Raw genomic sequence first — 21,655 nt, forward strand, 5'->3', positions numbered from 1 at the left:
GCCCCCTAATGCTAGGCGCCAGTGCTTCCACCGGCCCTGGTCTCAGCTCCTGTCCGATTGGCCTGTGCTGGGCAAGCCTTGCCCAGCACCGGCCAATCGGGCAGCGTGCCTTCGCTCGAGTCGCTCCCTTCCCCCCACCTCGATTGGCTGTTGCTGGCCAATCGGGGAGCGAGAGAGCGGAGAATGAACTTTTTTTTTTACAGTCTCCGGTGGGGGGGAGGGCGTGTCTCGAGCGAAGGCATGCTGTCCGATTGGCCGGTGCTGGCCCAGCACCGGCCAATCAGACAGCGTGCCTTCGCTCGAGTCACGCCCTCCCCCCCACCGGACGCTCGCTCTGCAAGGGAAGGCAGCGTGCCTCATTCTCCGTCTGCTCTCAGCAGTGGGCGGGCCGGTCACAGACAGTAGGCGGGCCGGATTTGGCCCGCGGGCCGCCCCTTGCCCAGGTCTGGTCTATAGGAACCATGGTTATAAGCAACTCATTTCAACTATAGCAGAAGCAAACTGTCCTTCCTACATCGCCTCCATGAACCCTCACCCACCTCTCTGACTATCTCCCTTAGACTTTAAAAGGTAAAGATCTCAGACCCACTATTGTATCCTGACCTAAGAGTATGCTTGTCCTCAATGTCTATCAATTAGATTGCAAGTATCATGGTGCAGGGATTGTCTTTTCTATGTGTTTGTACAATGCTGCATACATATTATAGCACAATATAAATCTTTAATCCTAGTACAGGCCAACCATCCATTTCAGATATTACATTTAGGCAAGGAGTTATGGATTTCTTTTAAACTATCCATTTCTTAATTATTTTTTTTTGTAGTCTACCCTCAAAAATCAAATGACATGATTTCTTAAATATATATAAAGCAAAAGTTAGTGTTTAAAAGAAGGATGCCCAATTATATGTTATTTTTAGAGGATTGTTCTGGATGGGAAAGTGACAGTGTCATCATGATTGTTGATCAAAATCTCGTATCCCCAATCCACGGTAATCCGCTTCTTTTTAGGTTTTCCTTTCTCACCAGTATTTAGGGACTGGAAGGAGAAGGGGGTTAGTGAGTATATTGCAACTTTTGGAGGATGGATCTTTTCGCACCTTTGCCTCTCTGAAGGAAGAATTTGAACTGACTCCTATTACACATGACCAATACTTACAGTTGTGTAATGCAGTGGTTGATAGGTATTCCCTCTCTATTATAAGGCAGCCTTCTAGTGGGTTTGAAGCCTATATTGGCGATCCTGAAACTCACGCGAAAGGAATCACTGCCTGGTATTGGGGAATCCTGCTAGGGAGATTTGGATCTGACACATCACATCTATCTTCTATATAAATTAAAATGTTAAATAGTTTGGACAAAATCGCTAATCTCAGAAACCACTGAACCGATTGCTTTCAAATTTGGACACAACCTTCATTTCGCATACAGGAAATCTGTACTTACATTACAGATATGTCACACCTGTGACAGGTAAAATAGGTTTAAAGATTTTTTCCAGAAAACAGCGACATCTGCTGGACGTAAGCGCCATCTGTTACACCTTACACTAACACACGCTACACTAATCATTTCGCCAGCCCAGGTCCACGTTTCACTTCCATTTTAACACATTCGCGCACTTTTTTTGCCGGAAGATAACTATTTCCTTTACAGATAAAATACACCCACCACACTCCTCACACCCCCCAAACACATGCCAAATTGATTTACTTCCCACAGCCTCCCAACACACACAAAACCACCCTCCTCACACTCCCCACACACATGCCAAATTTATTTACTTCCCAGGCCCTCACAACACACACAAAACCTGACAGACGTCCGGGAGGCTTCAGCGGGGGGCCAGGACCGGTCCGGGACACATCTCCTGCTCTACGGCCGTTGGCTGCCAGCAATCAACATGGCGCCGACGGCCCTTTCCCTTACTATGCCACTCGGGGACACCAATGGCGGCAGTAGCCCATGTGACATAGTAAGGGCGAGGGCCCCTCTGCGCCATTTTCACGACTGGCAACCGGCGGTCCTTTGCCCTTACTATGTCAGAAGACCTACCGCTGCCATTGCTCCACCCCATTGACATAGTAAGGGCAAAGGGCCGTCGGAACCCGTTTCAGTGCTCGCAGCCAACGGACCAACGCCAATACTTCGCTCCCGGACCGCTCCTGAATGCCCGCTCCACCGACTGACATTTTTATCAGGTCTCGGGGGGGTCTGGAGGGTGGGGGGTGGTAATGAATTTATTGCAAACATCTTGGGGAGGTGTCATGGGGGCACAGGTTTCATTCATTCGGCAACTCTGGGGGGGGCAGAGGGGGCTACTGTTTTTCGCAGGGCTGGGGGAGGGGGGGCAGGAGAGTGTGGGGTGGTTAGTTTAAGAGAACGTTTCTCATGCGGTTGTTTTTTGGGGGAAGGGGGAGGTTCACACAGAAATACATACACTAAACTTGCACGATCTCAGGAACGCACCAAAATAGCCCTCCCCAGACCACAAAACAAATTTGGGAGTGCAAATTTGGTTAGGCACTCCCCTATTTGGCTACATAACGCGCACAGAAGCCCAGGGACAGACCACACTTAGCACCAACAATTTTAATTTCCCAGGTCTTTGGGGGGGGGGCAGGAGGGGTGGGGGGTTATTTGATTTAAAGGGTTGGGATTGGGGGGGGTTTGGGGGGGGGGAGTTCCCACAGAAATAGAAAGACAAAAGTTTTTTGATCTGAAGGGTAGGCAGTAGGCGGGGGGAGGTGACAGTGAGGGGAGGGAGAATGAGGGGGGAGGTGAGTGTCAGGGGAGGGAGCGTGAGGGGAGAGAGTTGGAATGGGGACAGGGAAGGGGGGGTGAGTGACCAAGGGGGAGGAGGATGAGTGACTGAGGTAAATGAGCAAGGGGAAGGGGAGGGAGGGAAAAGAACCTGACTCTGCCACTGCAACGTGTGGCCGGGTACCACTAGTAATAGATAAATGGAATGATGATCTTAGCTTGTCTCTTAATGCAAAGGATTGGTGGAAAATTTGGAAGGCGGCGCACTGCAGTTCTGTTTGTCTTAGATGAGTAGAGCTAATGGTTAAGTTGCTGTATAGGACCTATTATACCCCAATTTATTCACGAATTTTCCCTGGGGCTGACGATACCTGTTGGAGGGGATGTGAGGAGACAGGCACTTATCTACATATGGGCTGTCTGTGCCCAGGGTTGTGATAGCAAATATATTTGGATCTCCTATTCATATTTCTGTACAGGTTGGGTTATTGGGCAGATGTCTGGGTCTGGTATACCTGGAAAATATCATGAGTTACTGAGTCAACTTCTGCTTGCTGCTTGACTCATGATAGCCACCTTCTGAAAAAGGCAACCCTGTCTGGATTATTGGAGGGCTCAGGTACGGGAGCTGGCTCTTAGGGAGCAGTTACGATATGCTTTAAAGCAGTGGTTCTCATCCCTGTCCTGGGGACCCCCCCAGCCAGTCGGGTTTTCAGGATATCCACAATGAATATGCATGAGAGAAAATTTGCATGTTATGGAGGCCGTGTAGGCAAATTTTCTCTCATGCATATTCATTGTGGATATCCTGAAAACCCGACTGGCTAGGGGGGTCCCCAGGACAGGGTTGAGAACCACTGCTTTAAAGCATGAACAGTTCAAATATGATCATGTTTGGGGTATGTTCCTTGATTATTGTTGGTCTCAGAGGAATGCTTGAAGTTATTATTTTTGATTGTCTGCCAAGAGTCCATATTATCTATGTCCACTCAGTGATGTTTTGCCTACTGAAATATATTGTATTTAATGGAGAACTCTGTGCCTGATGTTTCGTGTATTTTGTTTCATGTATGCTTTGAAAAGTTACAAATAGAGTTTAAAAAAAAATCTCAGACAGGGGCAGCCTGTGGGTGGCATGAAGGTGTGCAGTGGGGGAGGCTGAAGGTTCACCTTGGATGCCTAATACCTTTGTCTATATCTGTTTTTCCCACTGTTTGACACATTATCTTTATAATCCCATGTTGAGATGTGTATAGTGCTTTTTTTCTGGGGAAAAAGGTGCTGGTACTCATGCATGGCCCTTCTTGGGGTGGGATGGGAAAAAGCAGCCACCCAGGGCCCCACCTCCACCATCTGGCCACAGAGGCTATGAAATGACAGCATTGTCACTATTGCATGGAACTCTAGAATACACCTCAAAAATTCCTTCCACATTTTATATAGCTAACATTAAGGGGGTCATTGTGTAACATTCTACATAGTTACCTAGCAAATATGTACATAAATTACACCCATTTTCAAAGGCAAAGTTTGTGCATATTTTCCCTTTGAAAATTATCCCACTGCAATTACACTTCCTAAAACATCCACAAAATCATCTGAGAAAATTTACACACCTACTTTTCAAAATATGTGCGTAAATGCAAACATCTCCCTAACTCTGTCCACGGGAATACTTCCACTCAGTCCTAGAGAACTCACACATGAACAGGACATTCTCATGTACATTTACCTGTATATTGGATAGCCATTACTTTGAGTAAACCACTGGATTTACCCTCACAAATGTCTTTGAAAATGACCCTCCCTTATCAGTAACTTTAGGCTTGGATTACAAATGTAAGCTTTGAAAATTTAGCCCTGTATAGATGTTTCCCCATTTTGGCAGTGAAATCTTTCTAGATTTTTGAATCCTGCTTGGAAGAAAAGTCTCTCCTTTATGGGCTATCGTGCAAACTGGTAGGGTCTATTGCATATGGGCTTTAAATCTTGTGGTTTGAGCTTGGGGATATTTTTAAGTCGTCTTTGGTTTTTGGGTTTATTTGGATTACAATTTCAGCACCATATATTTTTTCACGGAGTATGACATTTCTGTTTCTTGCTGGGTTCACGTCCAGATAATTTTCTGAGTTTTTCAGAACTTTCTGTAAGTTTTCTGATCTCTAATTAGTCTGATTTCATGGAAAATACTTATCTTTGAAGAAAATGTACTATCTTTGAAGACCAAGAAATTATGGTCATGGATTCATTCAAACTTGTTGATTGATTACCTGAAGATTGGAGGGTGGCCAATGTAACCCCAATATTTAAAAAAGGCTCCAGGAGCGATCCGGGTAACTATAGACCAGTGAGTCTGACTTCAGTGCTGGGAAAAATAGTGGAAACGATTCTCAAGATAAAAATCGTAGAGCATATAGAAAGACATGATTTAATGGAACACAGTCAACATGGATTTACCCAAGGGAAGTCTTGCCTAACACATCTGCTTCATTTTTTGAAGGGGTTAATAAACGTGGATAAAGGTGAACCAGTAGATGTAGTGTATTTGAATTTTCAGAAGGCGTTTGACAAAGTCCCTCATGAGAGGCTTCTACGAAAACTAAAAAGTCATGGGATAGGAGGCGATGTCCTTTCATGGATTACAAACTAGTTTAAAGATAGGAAACAGAGAGTAGGATTAAAGGGTCAATTTTCTCAGTGGAAAAGAGTAAACAGTGGAGTGCCTCAGGGATCTGTACTTTTACCGATGCTTTTCAATATATATATAAATGATCTGGAAAGGAATACGATGAGTGAGGTTATCAAATTTGCGGATGATACAAAATTATTCAGAGTAGTTAAATCACAAGCAGACTGTGATACATTACAGGAGGACCTTGCAAGACTGGAAGATTGGGCATCCAAATGGCAGATGAAATTTAATGTGGACAAGTGCAAGGTGTTACATATAGGGAAAAATAACCCTTGCTGTAGTTACACGATGTTAGGTTCCTTATTAGGAGCTATCACCCAGGAAAAAGATCTAGACGACATAGTGGATAATACTTTAAAATCGTCTGCTCAGTGTGCTGCAGCAGTCAAAAAAGCAAACAGAATGTTAGGAATTATTAGGAAGGGAATGGTTAATAGAACGGAAAATGTCATAATGCCTCTATATCGATCTATGGTGAGACCGCACCTTGAATACTGTGTACAATTCTGGTCGCCGCATCTCAAAAAAGATATAGTTGGGATGGAGAAGGTACAGAGAAGGCAACCAAAATGATAAAAGGGATGGAACAGCTCCCCTTTGAGGAAAGGCTGAAGAGGTTAGGGCTGTTCAGCTTGGAGAAGAGACGGCTGAGGGGGGATATGATAGAGGTCTTTAACATCATGAGAGGTCTTGAACAAGTAGATGTGACTTGGTTATTTACACTTTCGAATAATAGGACTAGGGGGCATTCCAAGAAGTTAGCAAGTAGCACATTTAAGACTAATCGGAGAAAATTATTTTTCACTCAACACACAATAAAGCTCTGGAATTTGTTGCCAGAGGATGTTGTTAGTGCAGTTAGTGTAGCTGGGTTCAAAAAAAGTTTGGATAAGTTCTTGGAGGAGAAGTCCATTAACGGCTATTAATCAAGTTTACTTGGGGATAGCCACCGCTATTAATTGCATCAGTAGCATAGGATCTTCTTAGTGTTTGGGTAATTGCCAGGTTCTTGTGGCCTGGTTTGGCCTCTGTTCGAAACAGGATGCTGGGCTTAATGGACCCTTGGTCTCGCCCAGCATGGCAATTTCTTATGTTCGTTTGATACAGTGGGCAGTTACACATTTAGGGATAGATTTACTATGCCTCAGTATTTTTTATGGAGAGAAAAAATACCAAGGGGGAGAGGCTTCCCCTTGGTGTTTTTCCACAGCCCATGGTATTTTTCCCGTCTGTGGAGAAAAATAGCATGGGAGCTTCCTCGCGATATTTATTTCTGCAGGGAAAAAGTGTAAAAAAAATTCTTACAATGGCGGCCAGTTTGCCTAGAGCTGCCATCTTCTTAAAAGGCCCATGCTTGCATTAAAGCACACCTCTCAATGGGTAAAAGACTCCCCCAAGAGTCTGGAGAGACTCTCACCCTCCCCCTTCCGCCTTCTGCCTCTCAAAGTGAACCAAAAGTAAAAAAAAAAAAAAATTTGAGAAATTAATTTTCAAGTCACATGGCAACACTACATCCCCTACCCAAACACCACCCTTTTCCAAAAATGTCACCTTCTCCCTCTCCTCCCTTGATCCAAATACCCTCCCCCCATTAGAAGCCATTCAATCCTCCTAAAACCCTACCCACATAGCCCCCCCCCCCCACCTCCCCCCAGCCAGATTTGGTAGACTAGAGGGGCCTGGAGTGTCTCCTAGACTCCAGGCAGCCACCACTATTTTCCAAAATGGCCTTCCTCAGCCTTTGCTCCTATTACATAGATTTGGGAAACCCTGTTCTAAACCTCTTAAGCATGGAAAGATCAGGCAGTTACAGGTCACATAGACTTCTGGTCTGAATCTATGAAAGTATCACCTTTAGAGAACAATTATAGCTAAGTAGTTATTCTTTCTTACATTCATGAAGAACCACTCAAACAAAACTTATTCTATTGTCTTCCTAAAAAAACATCTTTAGTAGGGAGCAGATCAAACCTTAGAAATCTTGATTTTGAGTCCTTTGACAATGTAGTAGTAGTCTTTATCTACAGCAAGCCATGTAAACCAACCTGTGCATAATGATTTCTTCCTTAGTTAAATGACCCAAGTATTAAAAAATTTCAGATTTCTTGGCATATCTTATTTTTGTATATTGAGATGCATGATGTGTGGCTATATTGTAGAGTGGACATTGTCGTATCCTGAATTAGTTATAAAACTAAGATTAAACAAAATTATTGTAGTGACTTGCATCATCCAGTCACTGTAAGCCTAGAAGTATTTTTATTTATTGATAAAACTTATTAACCGCAATATATCAAATAAATAGTGCTATTCTATGTCATGGATAAATTAATATTTGTATTTTAAAACTAAGCCCACTTTCTCCTCTTCTACACACAAATATGAGAAATCTACCTTGTAATGTGAAAGGAACACTTCTTAAACTCTTTCTTTACAGAGAGATTGGAGGACGGCTTCTCACAGTGGAAACACGCCTGCCAAAGGACCTGCCGGAGTTTGAAGGGGATTTCTCATTGGAAGGATTGCGGCTCTGGAAGACCGCTTTCTCTGCAATGACACAAAATCCACGACTACCATCACCTATTCCTATCGGCCAGTTCACTGCTGAACGAGGGAAATATAGCAATCATAAAATCACCGATGATAAAAAATTAGTGATCATGCCTTGCAAGAATGCACCAACTTGTCAACGGATTCAATTATGGCTTCAAGCTAAAGAAGAGTATGAACGTGGTAAAGTACAAGATAAAGAGCCATCCATTCAGACAGCAAAAGCAAGCCTTCCCATCCTAGCAGTGCTTCCCAAAGAGATTAGAGTTTCTCCTAAACAACCTTCTAAAGCACCTATGAGAGAATGTGGCATTAAGCCCCTCATCACTCTACAGCCCGTAACCTCTAAGTCTGAGTCTAGTCAAATGTTTGTAGAAGACAAGCCATCAGAACTAGTTGGTGATGTTGACAGTGAAAATTATGATTATCAAAATTATAGTTCACCAGATTCCCCAGTGCTTCCTCCATGGCAAAAGGCAGTATCCCCAGAGTCTCAACACTGTAATCAAAGTGGGGAAGACTGGAGACATCAGCACTTGATCTCATCACCTGCCAAAGAATTCAAGTCAGCAGTCAGCAGGGGCACCCAGGTGTATGTCAAGGATGAAGTGCTAGAAGCCTTGGATTCATCTCCCCCTTCATCTAGGACTGGCAGTGGGAAATCTGAACCTCTTTGCTTGCACAGTACACCCATCACGCAAAAGCAGTGTCATGAAAGAAAACCAGAGGTGCTGGGCTTCACTCCCATATCAGGTAGGATCATGAAAGTACTTGCAAACTACTTAATAACTACCGCAGAGAAAAAAAAACACAAGCAGAGCTCAATGGTGTGTGCAATAGAACAGAAATATAAATTCTAAAGTACCGTATTTTTCGCTCCATAAGACGCACCTGACCATAAGACGCACCTAGGATTCAGAGGGGGAAAATTAAAAAAAAAAAAAATTGTGCTAAACCGGCTCTGCGTCTGGGCGTCTTATGGAGCAAATTAGGGGAGTGCATAGTTTTTTTTTTTCTCCCCATTTTGTTTTCGGGTCTGGGGAGGGCCATTTCGGTCCACTCCCCAGATCAGAAAATTTTTCTTTCTGTGGGAACCCCCAAAACCCCCCCCCCCATCCCAACCCTTTAAATTAACAACCTCCACCCCCCTGACCCCCCCAAGACCTGCCGAATTAATTTCCTGCAACCCCCCACCCTCCTGACCCCCCCAAGACCTGCCAAACGTCCCTGGTGGTCCAGCGGGGGTCCAGGAGCGGTCCGGGAACGATCTCCTGGGCGTGAGCCGTCGGCTGCCAGTAAACAAAATGGCGCCGACGGCCCTATGCCCTCACTATGTCACTGAGACCGACCGCTGCTATTGGTCGGGCTCGGTGACAGAGTGAGGGCATAGGGCTGTCGGCGCCATTTTGTTTACTGGCAGCCGACGGCCCTATGCCCTCTCTATGTCACTGAGACCGACCAATAGCAGCGATCGGTCTCAGTGACATAGTGAGGGCATAGGGCCGTCGGCTGCCAGTAAACAAAATGGCGCCGACGGCCCTATGCCCTCACTATGTCACTGAGACCGACCAATAGCAGCGGTCGGTCTCAGTGACATAGTGAGGGCATAGGGCCGTCGGCGCCATTTTGTTTACTGGCAGCCGACGGCCCACGCCCAGGAGATCATTCCCGGACCCCCGCTGGACCACCAGGGACGTTTGGCAGGTCTTGGGGGGGTCAGGAGGGTGGGGGGTTGCAGGAAATTAATTTGTCAGGTCTTGGGGGGGGGGGGGGGTGTAGGAAATTAAGTCGGCAGGTCTTGGGGGAGTCGGGGGGGGGGGGGGGGTGTTTGTTAGATTTTTGTTTGGTTTTTTTTTTATATTCGCTCCATAAGACGCACATACATTTTCCCCCCACCTTTGGGGGAAAAAAAGTGCGTCTTATGGAGCGAAAAATACGGTAAGTTATCGGAAACCAGCTGAAAAAGTCTTTAGTTTTTATTTTATAAAAGCAATAGTACTGTCTAGATTGCTGAAAATTATGTCCTCATTTGATTATACTCCTAGGTCTGCTTTTGTTTTTGACCTAATCTACTGTATTTAATTTTCTTTTGAGTTTGGAAGAGTAAAACCTTTACTTTGCCCACACTTGAGGGGTTTGAAAATCTCCTGCTTTCACTCATAGGGCAGTTCCTTCCATTTGTAATTTCAATAGTTTTATGGTGCTTGCACTTAGTTTTCATCATGACCAACATAACAGCACAGCCATTTACCTATCAGTAGTGCCTAGCAAATATACATTACTGATACTGAAATCTCTATAAGGCTGGAACTAAAACAACACACTCAAATTTACTGTGACAATCTGCCATCCTAAAAGAGGACAGTAAATTTCACACCAAGGTTCTGTGTCTGCCCTCCAAGTAGATACATCTCGCTTATACACAGGATCTCTTTTTTTTCTGTTTTTAAACATTTCAAAACTTAGGAAATTGATGAGAAGGAGCAATGGAAAGACTCCAAAGAAGGTACTGCATAGGAGCCTACTAGAAAGCATGATAATTCTTCATTTTTACTGAGTGTTTAGGATGTCCAGTCTGCATGTAATGGAACTTCCATGGTCACCACAGGACTGCTTCTTGGCTAGCTGCATTTCCAGATCTTTACTTTCTTACCTTTCAAAAGTGACCTTCCATGATCAGCTGTATTTTCAACCATACTTCACTGTTGCTTGCTGGGTCCATAGTTTTCCCTTATCTGTAACCCTGGCCTAAAAAAGATGTGGATGAAGGTTGTCAGTGGAGTGATTATAACTGTGGAGGATTGTAATGAGAATTTTTAAATATAACACAGTTCCACCTGCATATATATATAGGAAGCAGAGTTACAGTGTTTATAAATTGACACCCGTTATCCAACTTACAACACTTGCCTAAGCATCTCTCAACAGGTGCATATTGGTGTGCTGAAGACCATTGCTGAGGAGATGCCAGGAAGAACACCAAGGACTTCTTCTCCTCAAAGCAGTATTGGTGCAGTGTCCTGTAGGCATGCCTTGACTATTTCCAATTCGGATAAACAAAAGTAATGTTTTAAAATATCTGTGCTTTTTACAGTACAATATATTAAAATTCAGATCATTTTGGTATTTTGTTGGAAACAATCCCCCATTTATAACATTGCTCTTATGAGGCAATCTGTTTCAACTTACATTTTGACTTAAAACACGGTTTTCAGGAACCAATTGTGTCTTAAGTCTTCCTGTTTTGATTGACTGAAGTGTGCTTAGTTAAGGGAAGAAGTATTGTTTTGAGGTGAAAAAGTCTCCACTAAGTAAGTACTTGAAATAATCAACTTCAAGAAAGTGCAGTGTACAGGTCAGTAGCTTCCATTATATTCGTCATCTACTCTTCTTTTGTCCCCAGAACCTAGATGCCAGAAAATCAGTCAAAGGCGAGAAAATAAAGCTGACACTCTTCGGAAAGTTCTTTTAACAACTCAAATAAAGGTAAATGTTCAGCTGTTAAATCTTAACCTTGATTGTCCTGCTTACAACCTCATTAAATTTTAACCAGTATCTTAATAAATAAAATTAGCAAAATCTCTTTTGCCCTATATGTTTGTCTTGATTAGATTGTACACTCTACTGAGAAGGGACTGCAACACTCCTTACTTCCAGACACTCTCAAGCTTCCTGCAGTGTGCTGCAACCTAGGGCCTGGTTGAAGCCACCTGCACTTCCTGTAGCCCTTTTATAAACCATACAGCCAGCATTTTCTTGGGTGCTGATTGATGATGTCATCTCAGCTCTGATATATAAGGAAGCTCAGTTCCACCACCCACTGCCTCAGCAATAGGTCCCCTGCCATGCTTGCAGTACATGTTCATTGTTCTCCTCGTGCCTTGTTTCTTCATGGCCTGCCTTTAATCCAGTTCCTACTTGCCCTGCCTTTTGCCTCGTTCCTGCTTCTCCAGCCTTTGCCTTGCTCAAGCCCTTCCTGCCTTCACCTCGTTCTAGCTCGCCCTGCCTTTGCTCCATTCCTATTCCTGTCTGCCCTCCAGATTGCTTTCTTGTGCTTGAACATAGCCTGAATGCTGATGCCGCTTGATTTCCGCCTGCCCTAATCTCTGCCTGGACCTCTGACCACTTGCTCTTCTTGGAACTGTCGCCTAAGTCCTGCTGGCCTCAGAAGCCAAATTGTGGAGGAGGCTGATACAGATGAAGGCTAAGACCTTGTCCCAGTCAGAGCAAGTCTGCCTGCTGTCGATGTGGGCTTAATGGGTTCGCCTGCTAGGGTGTGTCAACCATGCCATAGTCAAGGGCTCGAACTCCATGTCAGATTGCTGAGGCCATGAGCTTGGTGGATTCACCCTTAGCTCAGGCCATATCCAGATTGGCTCATCGAGTCCAGCAGCAGCAAGAGCAGCTAAATGGGATAGCTGATTTGCTTCAAAGTCTTGCCGTTCACATGGACACCATGCAGGCCCAACAACCATCACTTCCACCTGCCGTACCAGTCCATGTTCTCTGTACAAACCAGGATCAGTCCAGACCGTGGGTTATGTCCCCCTTCCAGCAGATGGAGTCAGAGCAAAAACTGAGAAGGCGGTCCCTCATAACTGGGGCGCCCTCTGTAAACCTTCAGTATTTCTCTGACTCTAGCAGTTGGCAGTTGCACCTTTGGTTCCCCAGTTCATTGAGAGGATATTTTACAGAATTTCTTTATTCTTTGTTTTCCTCTAATTCTTTTCTTGGATGGATCATAGTTATAAAGTTTAAAAAAAAAAAAAAAAGCCTGTGTTCAGCTTCTCTGGAGATTTGCAGGCAGAACTTTGTTTTCAGTGACAGATCCGTCTTGTACATTCCGTCTTATGTTATTCTGTTGTTTTTGGGATAAGTGTTTACTTATTTCTTACAGCCATATTTCAGCTGCCTTATGGGTGAATGTTGGTGGTCCAACCTCTCCCCCATGACCTCATGCTGCCCTGAGATGCCGTTTCTTACTCGGGGCAGCCTAACAGTTGCAGAGATGCGCCATTCCTCTGACTGAACGAGAGAGCGGGTCATTTCTGACAGGTAGCAGCGCTGAATTTCTTGTTCCTGTGAGGAGCTGGGTGCAGGGGGAGGGATGGTCCAGTCCCTTCCCCATGGAGACCCCTGAGAAGCTTCATACCTCAGGTCTCTCATCAGAGAAGTAAAATCCCTCTGTCACTTTAACATTCCTGAGAAGCCTCATACCTCAGGGGTCTCGTCAGAGAAGTAAAATCCCTCTGTCACTTTAACATCCCTGAGAAGTCTCTGGTCTCTTGTTGTCAGAGAAGTAAAATTCCTCTGTCACTTTAGGCTGTCTGGAGGGGAAAAGATATGGCAGCTAGGATTCAATGCCAAGAATTACAGAGTATTGCATCTGGGGTGTGGTAATCCAAAAGAGCTATATGTGATGAGGGGTGAAGGGCTGTTGTTCACGGAACAAAAGAGGGACCTTGGGGTGATAATGATCTGAAGACAGTGAAGCAAAAGCCATAAGAATGCTGGGCTGCATAGAGAGAGGAATAACTAGTAAGAAAAAGATGATAATCCCCTTGTACAGGTCCTTGGTCAGGCCTCACCTGGAGTACTGTGTTCAGTTCTGGAGACCGTATCTCAAAAGGGATAGAGACAGAATGGAGGCTGTCCAGAGAAGGGCATCCAAAATGGTGGGTGGTCTCTGTCAAATAACTTATGAGGAGATGTTGAAGGATCTAAATATGGATACCCTGGAAGAAAGGAGGTGCAGGGGAGATATGATACAGACCTTCAGATATCTGAAAGGTTTTAATGATGCACAATCAGCAAGAAACCTTTTCTGTTGGAAAAAAAATCAGTAGAACTAGGGGTCCTGCAATGAAACTCCAGGGAGGAAGACTTAGATCCAACAACAGGAAATATTCCTTCACGGAGAGCATGGTGAATTCCTGGAATGCCCTTTCCGAGGAGTGGTGAACACAAAAACAGCGAAAGATTCCAAAGGACATGGGATAAACACTGTGGATCCCTAAAGGCTAGAGGACAGAAATGAAGAAATGAATACAAGGGGTAACTTGCTTGCTCCAATAAGCCTTCATACTGTTGATGCAACTCCATCATTGCTCTCCTCTTCAACAGCAGGGGGGAAAAAAGGGAAAGAGGAGTTAGATTCAGACAGCAACCAACAAGGACATTGAATTTTGCGGTCTGGGAAAGCAAATAAGAATAGAAGTAACTTGCTGATGTGGCGGTTACTACCCTTAACCAATAAGCTTGTAACTCTTGATGGAACTTCAGCATTGCTCTCTGCTTCACAACAAGAGGTAATGGGGAATTTGGACTCAAACAGCAAGGCAAAAGGTATCTGGGAATTTGAGATCAAACAGCAACCAACAAGGGCCCTGACTTTGACAGTCTGTGAAACTTGTATGGCGTGGCAGAAAGTAACCTAGACTTGCTGGGCAGTCTGGATGGGCTGTTGGTCCTTTTCTGCCATCATTTCTATGTTTCTATTTTTCTATATATGTGTATTAGTACCCTGGACCATAAAAGTCAGGGCCCTGACTTTTTCCTCTGACATTGAAGCAGAGAGCAATGTTGCATCAAAATCATGAAAGCTAATTGGTTAAGGGTAGTAATCCCCATACCTCTGTTAGGGGTAGTCACTGCCACTCCATGCAGGTTACCCCCATGCACCCTTTTCTTCATTTCCACCTTTAGCCTTTAAGGATCTGCAGTACTTATCCCAGCAGATAACAAACATGAGGATGCTCTCTCCCGATCTTTTGAGGTCTTAAATTCTCAAGAACCACCTCATCACATTATTGATTCAGCCCAGATCGTGGCAGCTGCTGCAACGCTCTTACCACCCAGCAAGAAAGTTAGTCCCAAGCAATTTAGGTAGAAAGTTCTCCTGCCTAGCCAGTCGTCCTGGTGCCAAGAAGACTTTGGAAATGCTTACTCGCCACTGCTGGTGACCCCACATATCTCAGTTCATCTGCTAATATGTCAGATCCTGCCCTAACTGCACATTTAATAAACCTTCTCACATCTGCCCATGGGGACTTTTACAGCCATTACCAATCTCCGACAAACCCTAAACCCACATTGCCATGGATTTCATTACTGACCTCCATCTTTCCAACGGTTGAAAAATTATCTGGGTAGTCGTGGACCAGTTCTCTAAAATGGATCGCTTTGAGATTCTTGCTGGACTACCGCCGGCTGCAGAGTTGGCCTTACCTCTTTTTTTCACCATGTGTTCTGCCTCTGAGGCCTACCGGAGCACATACTCTCAGAACGTGGAGTCCAGGTCACTGCCAAGTTTTGGAGAAACCTCTGCCAGAAATTTAAGATCTCCCTAGACCAATGGACAAATAGAGGACTAATCAAATTCTCAAAGCCTTCTTAAAGGCACATGTCACCGAATGACAAGATGACTGGGCCTCATTACTGCCATGGGACGAATTTTACCACTATAACCACGCTGATGAATCCACAGGTTCATCACCATTTTACATAGTCTGTGGGCGGCACCCAAGAATTCCACTCCCAACGCCCCCCCTGTTCCTTATCCGTCAGCCAACTCTCTATCCCAAGATGTCGAGGAGCTTTGACAGAAGACCAGGCAGCATCTTGTTTCTGCTAAGAAGAGGTACAAAAAACATGCAGATAAGAAATGCCATCTGGCATCATGCTTCAAACCAGGTGACAAGGTGTGGCTCAATACATGGCATCTCCATCTGAAGATGCTAGCCATGAAGTTCTCTCCCAGATTCATTAGATCTTTTTCAGTCATCTGCCAAGTTGGGCCGCTCAATTACCGTCTACAGTTGCCTCTCATTCTGAGTCCATGATGTCTTCTACATTTCCTTATTGAAGCCACAACTACTGTCCTGGCCATCACATTCGGTACCTAAACACACCGAGGCAGTCTCTGAGACGGACACCAAATATGAAGTATAGGACATTCTGCATTCTAAACACATCAGAGGGAAGCTTTTCTATCTCATTTCATAGAAGAACTTTGAACTTGAGAATGGCTGGGAACCTGCTTCACACATTCAAGCCTCCCACCTCACTGCAAATTTTCACTGACTCTTCCCCCACAAGCCCAGAACCTAGGGGCCTGAGAAGGGGGCTTAGATTTATTTATTTATTTATTTAACATTTTTTATATACCGAGGTTCTAGAGATAAAATCACTAAGCACTTCGGTTTACAGACAACAGATGAAATGACTGACGAGAGTCTTACAAAGAACAGGAGATAAGAACTGGGATATAAACAATAAATTTGTAATGACTTAAAATCCTTAAGTAACAGAGTTAGTATAAATTGGTAGTCAATACATGTAACAGGCGATTAAATGAGACTAGAATATTATGAGTTTAAGTCTATGGTTGTGCAACAGGTATGTAGGAATGATTACGTCTGTATTAGGCATAGGCTAGGGTGAAGAGCCAAGTCTTTAGTCTTTTTTTGAAAGTAATTGGACAATGCTCAAGTCTAAGTTCTGAAGGGAGAGAGTTCCAATGATTCGGGCCGACTGTAGAGAAGGCTCTTTTATTTGAGAATGCTTTGATTGGAGGTGTTTTAAGAGAGCCTTTTTGGGCAGCTCTCATCGGACGGGAAGATGAAAATAATTGTAAAGGGAATCTGAGGTCGAGGGGGGAGGATTTGTAGATGGATTTGTGTATGATAGAACAAGATTTATAGATGAGGAGATACTCTAACTCCCCTTACTTCCAGACACTCCCAGCATAGCTTCCTGCAGCATGCTGCATCTTAGTCTGGTTGAAACCACCTGCACTTCCTGTAGAACGTTTATAGACTATGCAGCCAGCATTTCCTGTGGGCACTTACTGATGATGTCATCACAGCTCTGGTATATAAGGAAGCTCAGTTCGACCACCCAGCGCCTCAGCAACAAGTCTCCTTCATGCTTGCAGTACATGTGTATTGTCCTGGTGCCTTGCTCCTGTGCTTGTCCTGGCTTAGTCCTGTTCCTTCTTTTCCTGCCTTTTGCCTCATTCCTGCTTCTCCGGCCTCTGCCTTCCTACAGCCCTTCCTACTTTCACTTTGTTCCAGCCCGCTCTGTCTTTGCTCCATTCCTGTTCCTGTCTGTCCTTCAGATTGCCCTCTTGTGCCTGACCATAGCCTGGATACTGACATTATCTATTCTCCGCCAGCCCTGACCATTGCTTGTACACCAACACCACTTGATCTCCACCTGCCCTCACCTCTGCCTGAACCATGACTTTGACTACTTGCTCTTCTTGGGACTGTCTCCTAAGTCCTACCGGCCTTAGAACACAAGAGCTCAAACTGCAGGGGAAGAGACTGGTACAGGTGAAGCCTAATACCTTGTCCCAATCAGTGCAAGTCCACCTGCTGTCTGTGTGGGTTTAGTGGATTCGCCTGCTAGGCTGTGTCAACCATGCCACAGTGAAGAGCTCACACTCCATGACATGGACTGTCTCTTATGTGTTTTTGGACAATAGTGTGTATGTCAAGTAATTGAATGGAAGTGTTAAGTACTAGTACTAGAAATAAATGTTAGTCTGTCTGTATTGTGCCCAATAAGGGTCTTTTGTCTTAATTGTACTTTCTCTTTCTATCTGCTTTGGTGCTGGGTATGATTCTGGCCAACAACAGACTTGCTTTTCCTGGGAGTGCATAACAAGAATTAAATCTACTTTATGGGATTTGCCAGGTACTTTAAACCTGGAGTGGCCACTGTTGAAGACAGGATGCTGGGTTCGATGGACCTTGGTCTAACCCAGGAAAGCATTTCTTATGTTCTTATGCCAAAGAAAAGGACAACGTAAGCAATGTTTAAAGTAACAGTAATTTCAAAATGAAATTAGTTTATATTTATTCCTTACCTTTCATGCAGAGAATCAGTGAGCTCTGCAGCTTTATGGAATGAAATCTTTTAAGAAGTAAAAAATCCATCATTGTCTCTGGCTGTGGCCCAGTAAACAGCTGTGTTTGTATGTTCTATGGACAATCCACTGATGTATCAAAATGTTATCAAGGATGGTTTATAAGTAATGCTTAAGAAAAATGACTTGAGTCTTATTTAATCTAGAGCCACCTTTTCTTCATGAAGCTGCTAAGTTCACTGTTCTTTCCTCTGCCAATTTATCAAGGAAAGTGAAATGTCATCCCCAAGCAATAAAAGCTATAAAAGATGTAGAAGGAGATAAAGTCAATCAGCTAAAAAAAATGGAACAGGTTTCTAAGAAGCAAAACAAATCAAGGGGAAGAAAGTGGAAAGCTATGACTACAAATGCTCATAGTTTGGACAACAAAATCCCTGACCTGCAGGCTCTAATGGTGGAGGTGGACTTGGACATTGGTGCTGTCACAGAGATATGGTTTACAGAGTTTCACGATTGGGATGTGGCCATCCCAGGCTATAACTTAAGAAAGGACAGAGAGGAGAGAAAAGGGGGCAGAGTAGCTCTTTATATCAAAAACAATATCCAAGCAACTGAACTGCAAGGAATGAGGGGTAGAGAAGAAGCATTATGGTCCATCCTAAAAAAAAAGATGATGGTGCATCTTTTTTTCCTGGAGTGGTATACAGGCCTCCAATTCAATCGGAAGAACTTGACAGAAGACATCCAGAAGGTGGGAAAAAAAAGGGATTGTTTGAAATTTTAATCTGCTGGACGTAGACTGGAGAATCCTTTCTGCGGAATCTACCAGAAATAGAGAGATAGTGGATGCCCTGCAAGGGGCTTTGTTCAAACAAATGGTAATAGAACCCATGAGGGAAAATGCATTGCTCGACTTGGTGCTCACTAATGGGGAAAATGTCTCTGAGATGGGAGCCTACCTCAGCACTAGTGATCATCAAACTGTATGGTTTGATATCACAAACAGGATGCAAAGAAGTCACACAAAAGCCCAGGTTTTGAATTTAAAAAATACGGACTTTGTCGAAATGGGGACGTACCTGGATATGGAATTAGAAGATTGAGAAAAAAATGGTTGAGGTGGAACAACAGTGGACCAAACTAAAAGGAGCAATTACAAAGGCAACAAATCTATATGTTAGAAGAGTAACAAAAGTAAGAGAAATAAGAAACCAATCTGGTTCTCAAAGGAGGTGGCTGATAAAATAAAAGCAAAAAGAGCAGCGTTCAAGAAATATAAAGTATCCCAAAATGAGGAACACAGGGAAGAATATCGCTTGAAACTGAGGAAGACAAAGAAGGAAATCAAGAAAGCTAAAAGTCAGGTGAAAGAAAGGATTGCCAAAGAGGTAAAGAGAGTAGACAAAACATTTTTCAGATATATCAGAGAAAGGTCCAAAGTGGTATGAAATTGAAAGGTGACAATGATCAATGTGTGGAGAGAGATGAAGAAAGGGCAAAAATATTAATCAAATTCTTCAGTTTGGTGTTCACAAAAGAAGACCCTGGAGAAGGTTCTTTGCTGGTTGACAAAAGAGAATGTATGGGAAGAGTTAGGAAAACTGAAAGTGGACAAGGCCATGGGGCCAAATGAGGTTCATCCCAGGATACTGAGGGAGCTCAGAGATGTGCTGGTAGGTCCACTGCGTGACCTGTTCAATAGATCTCTGGAAACGGAAGTGGTACCAAGTGATTGGAGAAGAGCCGGTGATGGTCCTATTCCACGAGAGTGGGAGCAGAGAGGAAGCAGGAAACTATAGGCTGGTTAGCCTCACCTCGGTGGTGGGAAAATTAATGGAGAATCTGCTGAAGGAAAGGATAGTGAACTATCTACAGTCAGGAGGGTTGCTGGACCCCAGGCAGCATGGATTCACTAGGGGAAGGTCCTGTCAGACAAATCTGATTGATTTTTTTGATTGGGTGACTAAAGAACTGGATCAAGGAAGAGTGTTCAATGTGGTGTACCTGGATTTCTGCAAAGCTTTTGATACAGTCCCCCATAGGAGGCTTGTAAATAAGCTTGGGAATGAGCGCCAAGGTGGTGGCCTGGATTACAAACTGGTTATCGGACAGGAGCAGGAGCGGCGGCGGCGGCAGCAGCAACGAGCAGGAGTGGGAGGAGCAGTACCCGCGGCGGCGGCCGCAACAAGCAGGAGCAGCGGCGGCAACGCGTGGGAGGGAGGGAGGAGCAGCGGCGGCGGCGGCGCACGCGCGAGGGACACCCCCCTGTCTGCCGGGTGTGGATGAGCTGAAAGGGGAGGGGATTGAGAGAGGGGGAGTGAGTGAGGGGGAGGAAGGAGAGAGTGGGGAAGGGGAGGGAGGGAGGTGAGTGAGGTGGAGGGAGGGAGGTATAAGAGGTGAGGTGGGAGGGAGGGAGGTGTGAGGTGGGGGGAGGAGAGGTGGGGAGGGAGGTGAGTGTGAGGTGGGAGGAGAAGTGGGGAGGGAGGTGAGAGTGAGGTGGGGGGAGGAGAGGGAGGTGAGAGTGAGGTGGGGGGAGGAGAGGGGGAGGCAGGTGAGAGTGAGGTGGGAGGAGAGGGAGGCAGGTGAGAGTGAGGTGGGAGGAGAGGGAGGCAGGTGAGGGAGGAGAGTGTGGGGGGAGGGGGAGGAGGGGGAGGGAGGAGAGAGGGAAGTGGGGGGAGGGAGGGAGGAGAGAGTGAGGGGAGGGGGGGAGGGAGACTAGAGGGGGGAGGAAATGGGAAGGAAATGGACCGAAAAAAATTTTAAATGTAGCCCGTTGTTACGGGCTTAACGGCTAGTTTATTTATAAATGATCTGGAAAGGAATACGACGAGTGAGGTAATCAAAGTTGGAGATGATACAAAATTATTCAGATTAGTTAAATCACAGGCAGATTGTGATAAATTGCAGTAAGACCTTGGTAGACTGGAAAATTGGGCATCCAAAAGGCAGATGAAATTTAATGTGGATAAGTGCAAGGTGATGCATATAGGGAAAAATAACCTATGCTATAGTTACCCAATGTTAGGTTCCATATTAGGAGCTACCACCCAAGAAAGAGATCTAGGTGTCATAGTGGATAACACATTGAAATCGTCGGTTCAGTGTGCTGCGGCAATCAAAAAAGCAAACAGAATGTTGGGAATTGTTAGAAAGGGAACGGTGAATAAAACGGAAAATGTCATAATGCCTCTGTATCGCTCCATGGTGAGACCGCACCTTGAATACTGTGTACAATTCTGGTCGCCGCATCTCACAAAAGATATAGTTGCGATGGAGAAGGTATAGAGAAGGGCGACCAAAATGATAAAGGGGATGGAACAGCTCCCCTTTGAGGAAAGACTAAAGAGGTTAGGACTGTTCAGCTTGGAGAAGAGACGACTGAGGGGTGGGGGGGGGGGGGGGGATATGATAGAGGTGTTTATAAACATGAGAGGTCTAGAAGGGGTAAATGAATCGGATATTTACTCTTTCAGATAATAGGATGACTAGGGGGCACTCCATGAAGTTAGCATGTGGCACATTTAAAACTAATTGGAGAAAGATCTTTTTCACTCAACGCACAATTAAACTCTGGAATTTGTTGCCAGGGGATGTGGTTAGTGCAGTTAGTGTAGCTGGGTTTAAAAAGGTTGGGATAGACTTAGTTTTTGGGTACTTGCCAAGTTCTTGTGGCCTGGATTGTGGCCACTGTTGGAAACAGGATGCTGGGCTTGATGGACCCTTGGTTTGATCCAGTGTGGCATGTTCTTATATTCTTATGTATGAGTGCTAATACTGGA

General features: G+C 44.6%; 1 protein-coding gene across 2 annotated transcripts in view; it reads left to right on the forward strand.

Annotated features, from left to right (window-relative positions):
• Positions 1–21,655, forward strand: part of REV3L (REV3 like, DNA directed polymerase zeta catalytic subunit) — a 720,104-nt gene that overhangs the window by 414,902 nt on the left and 283,547 nt on the right. For both annotated transcript variants that reach the window (XM_029595253.1, XM_029595254.1), the window contains exons 14-15: positions 7,893–8,758; positions 11,409–11,491. In XM_029595253.1, the coding sequence (XP_029451113.1) occupies positions 7,893–8,758; positions 11,409–11,491 (949 nt within the window). The remainder of the gene's footprint in view (positions 1–7,892; positions 8,759–11,408; positions 11,492–21,655) is intronic.

The sequence above is a fragment of the Rhinatrema bivittatum genome, chromosome 3, assembly GCF_901001135.1.
Source record: "Rhinatrema bivittatum chromosome 3, aRhiBiv1.1, whole genome shotgun sequence".
Classification (NCBI taxonomy): Eukaryota; Metazoa; Chordata; class Amphibia; order Gymnophiona; family Rhinatrematidae; genus Rhinatrema; species Rhinatrema bivittatum.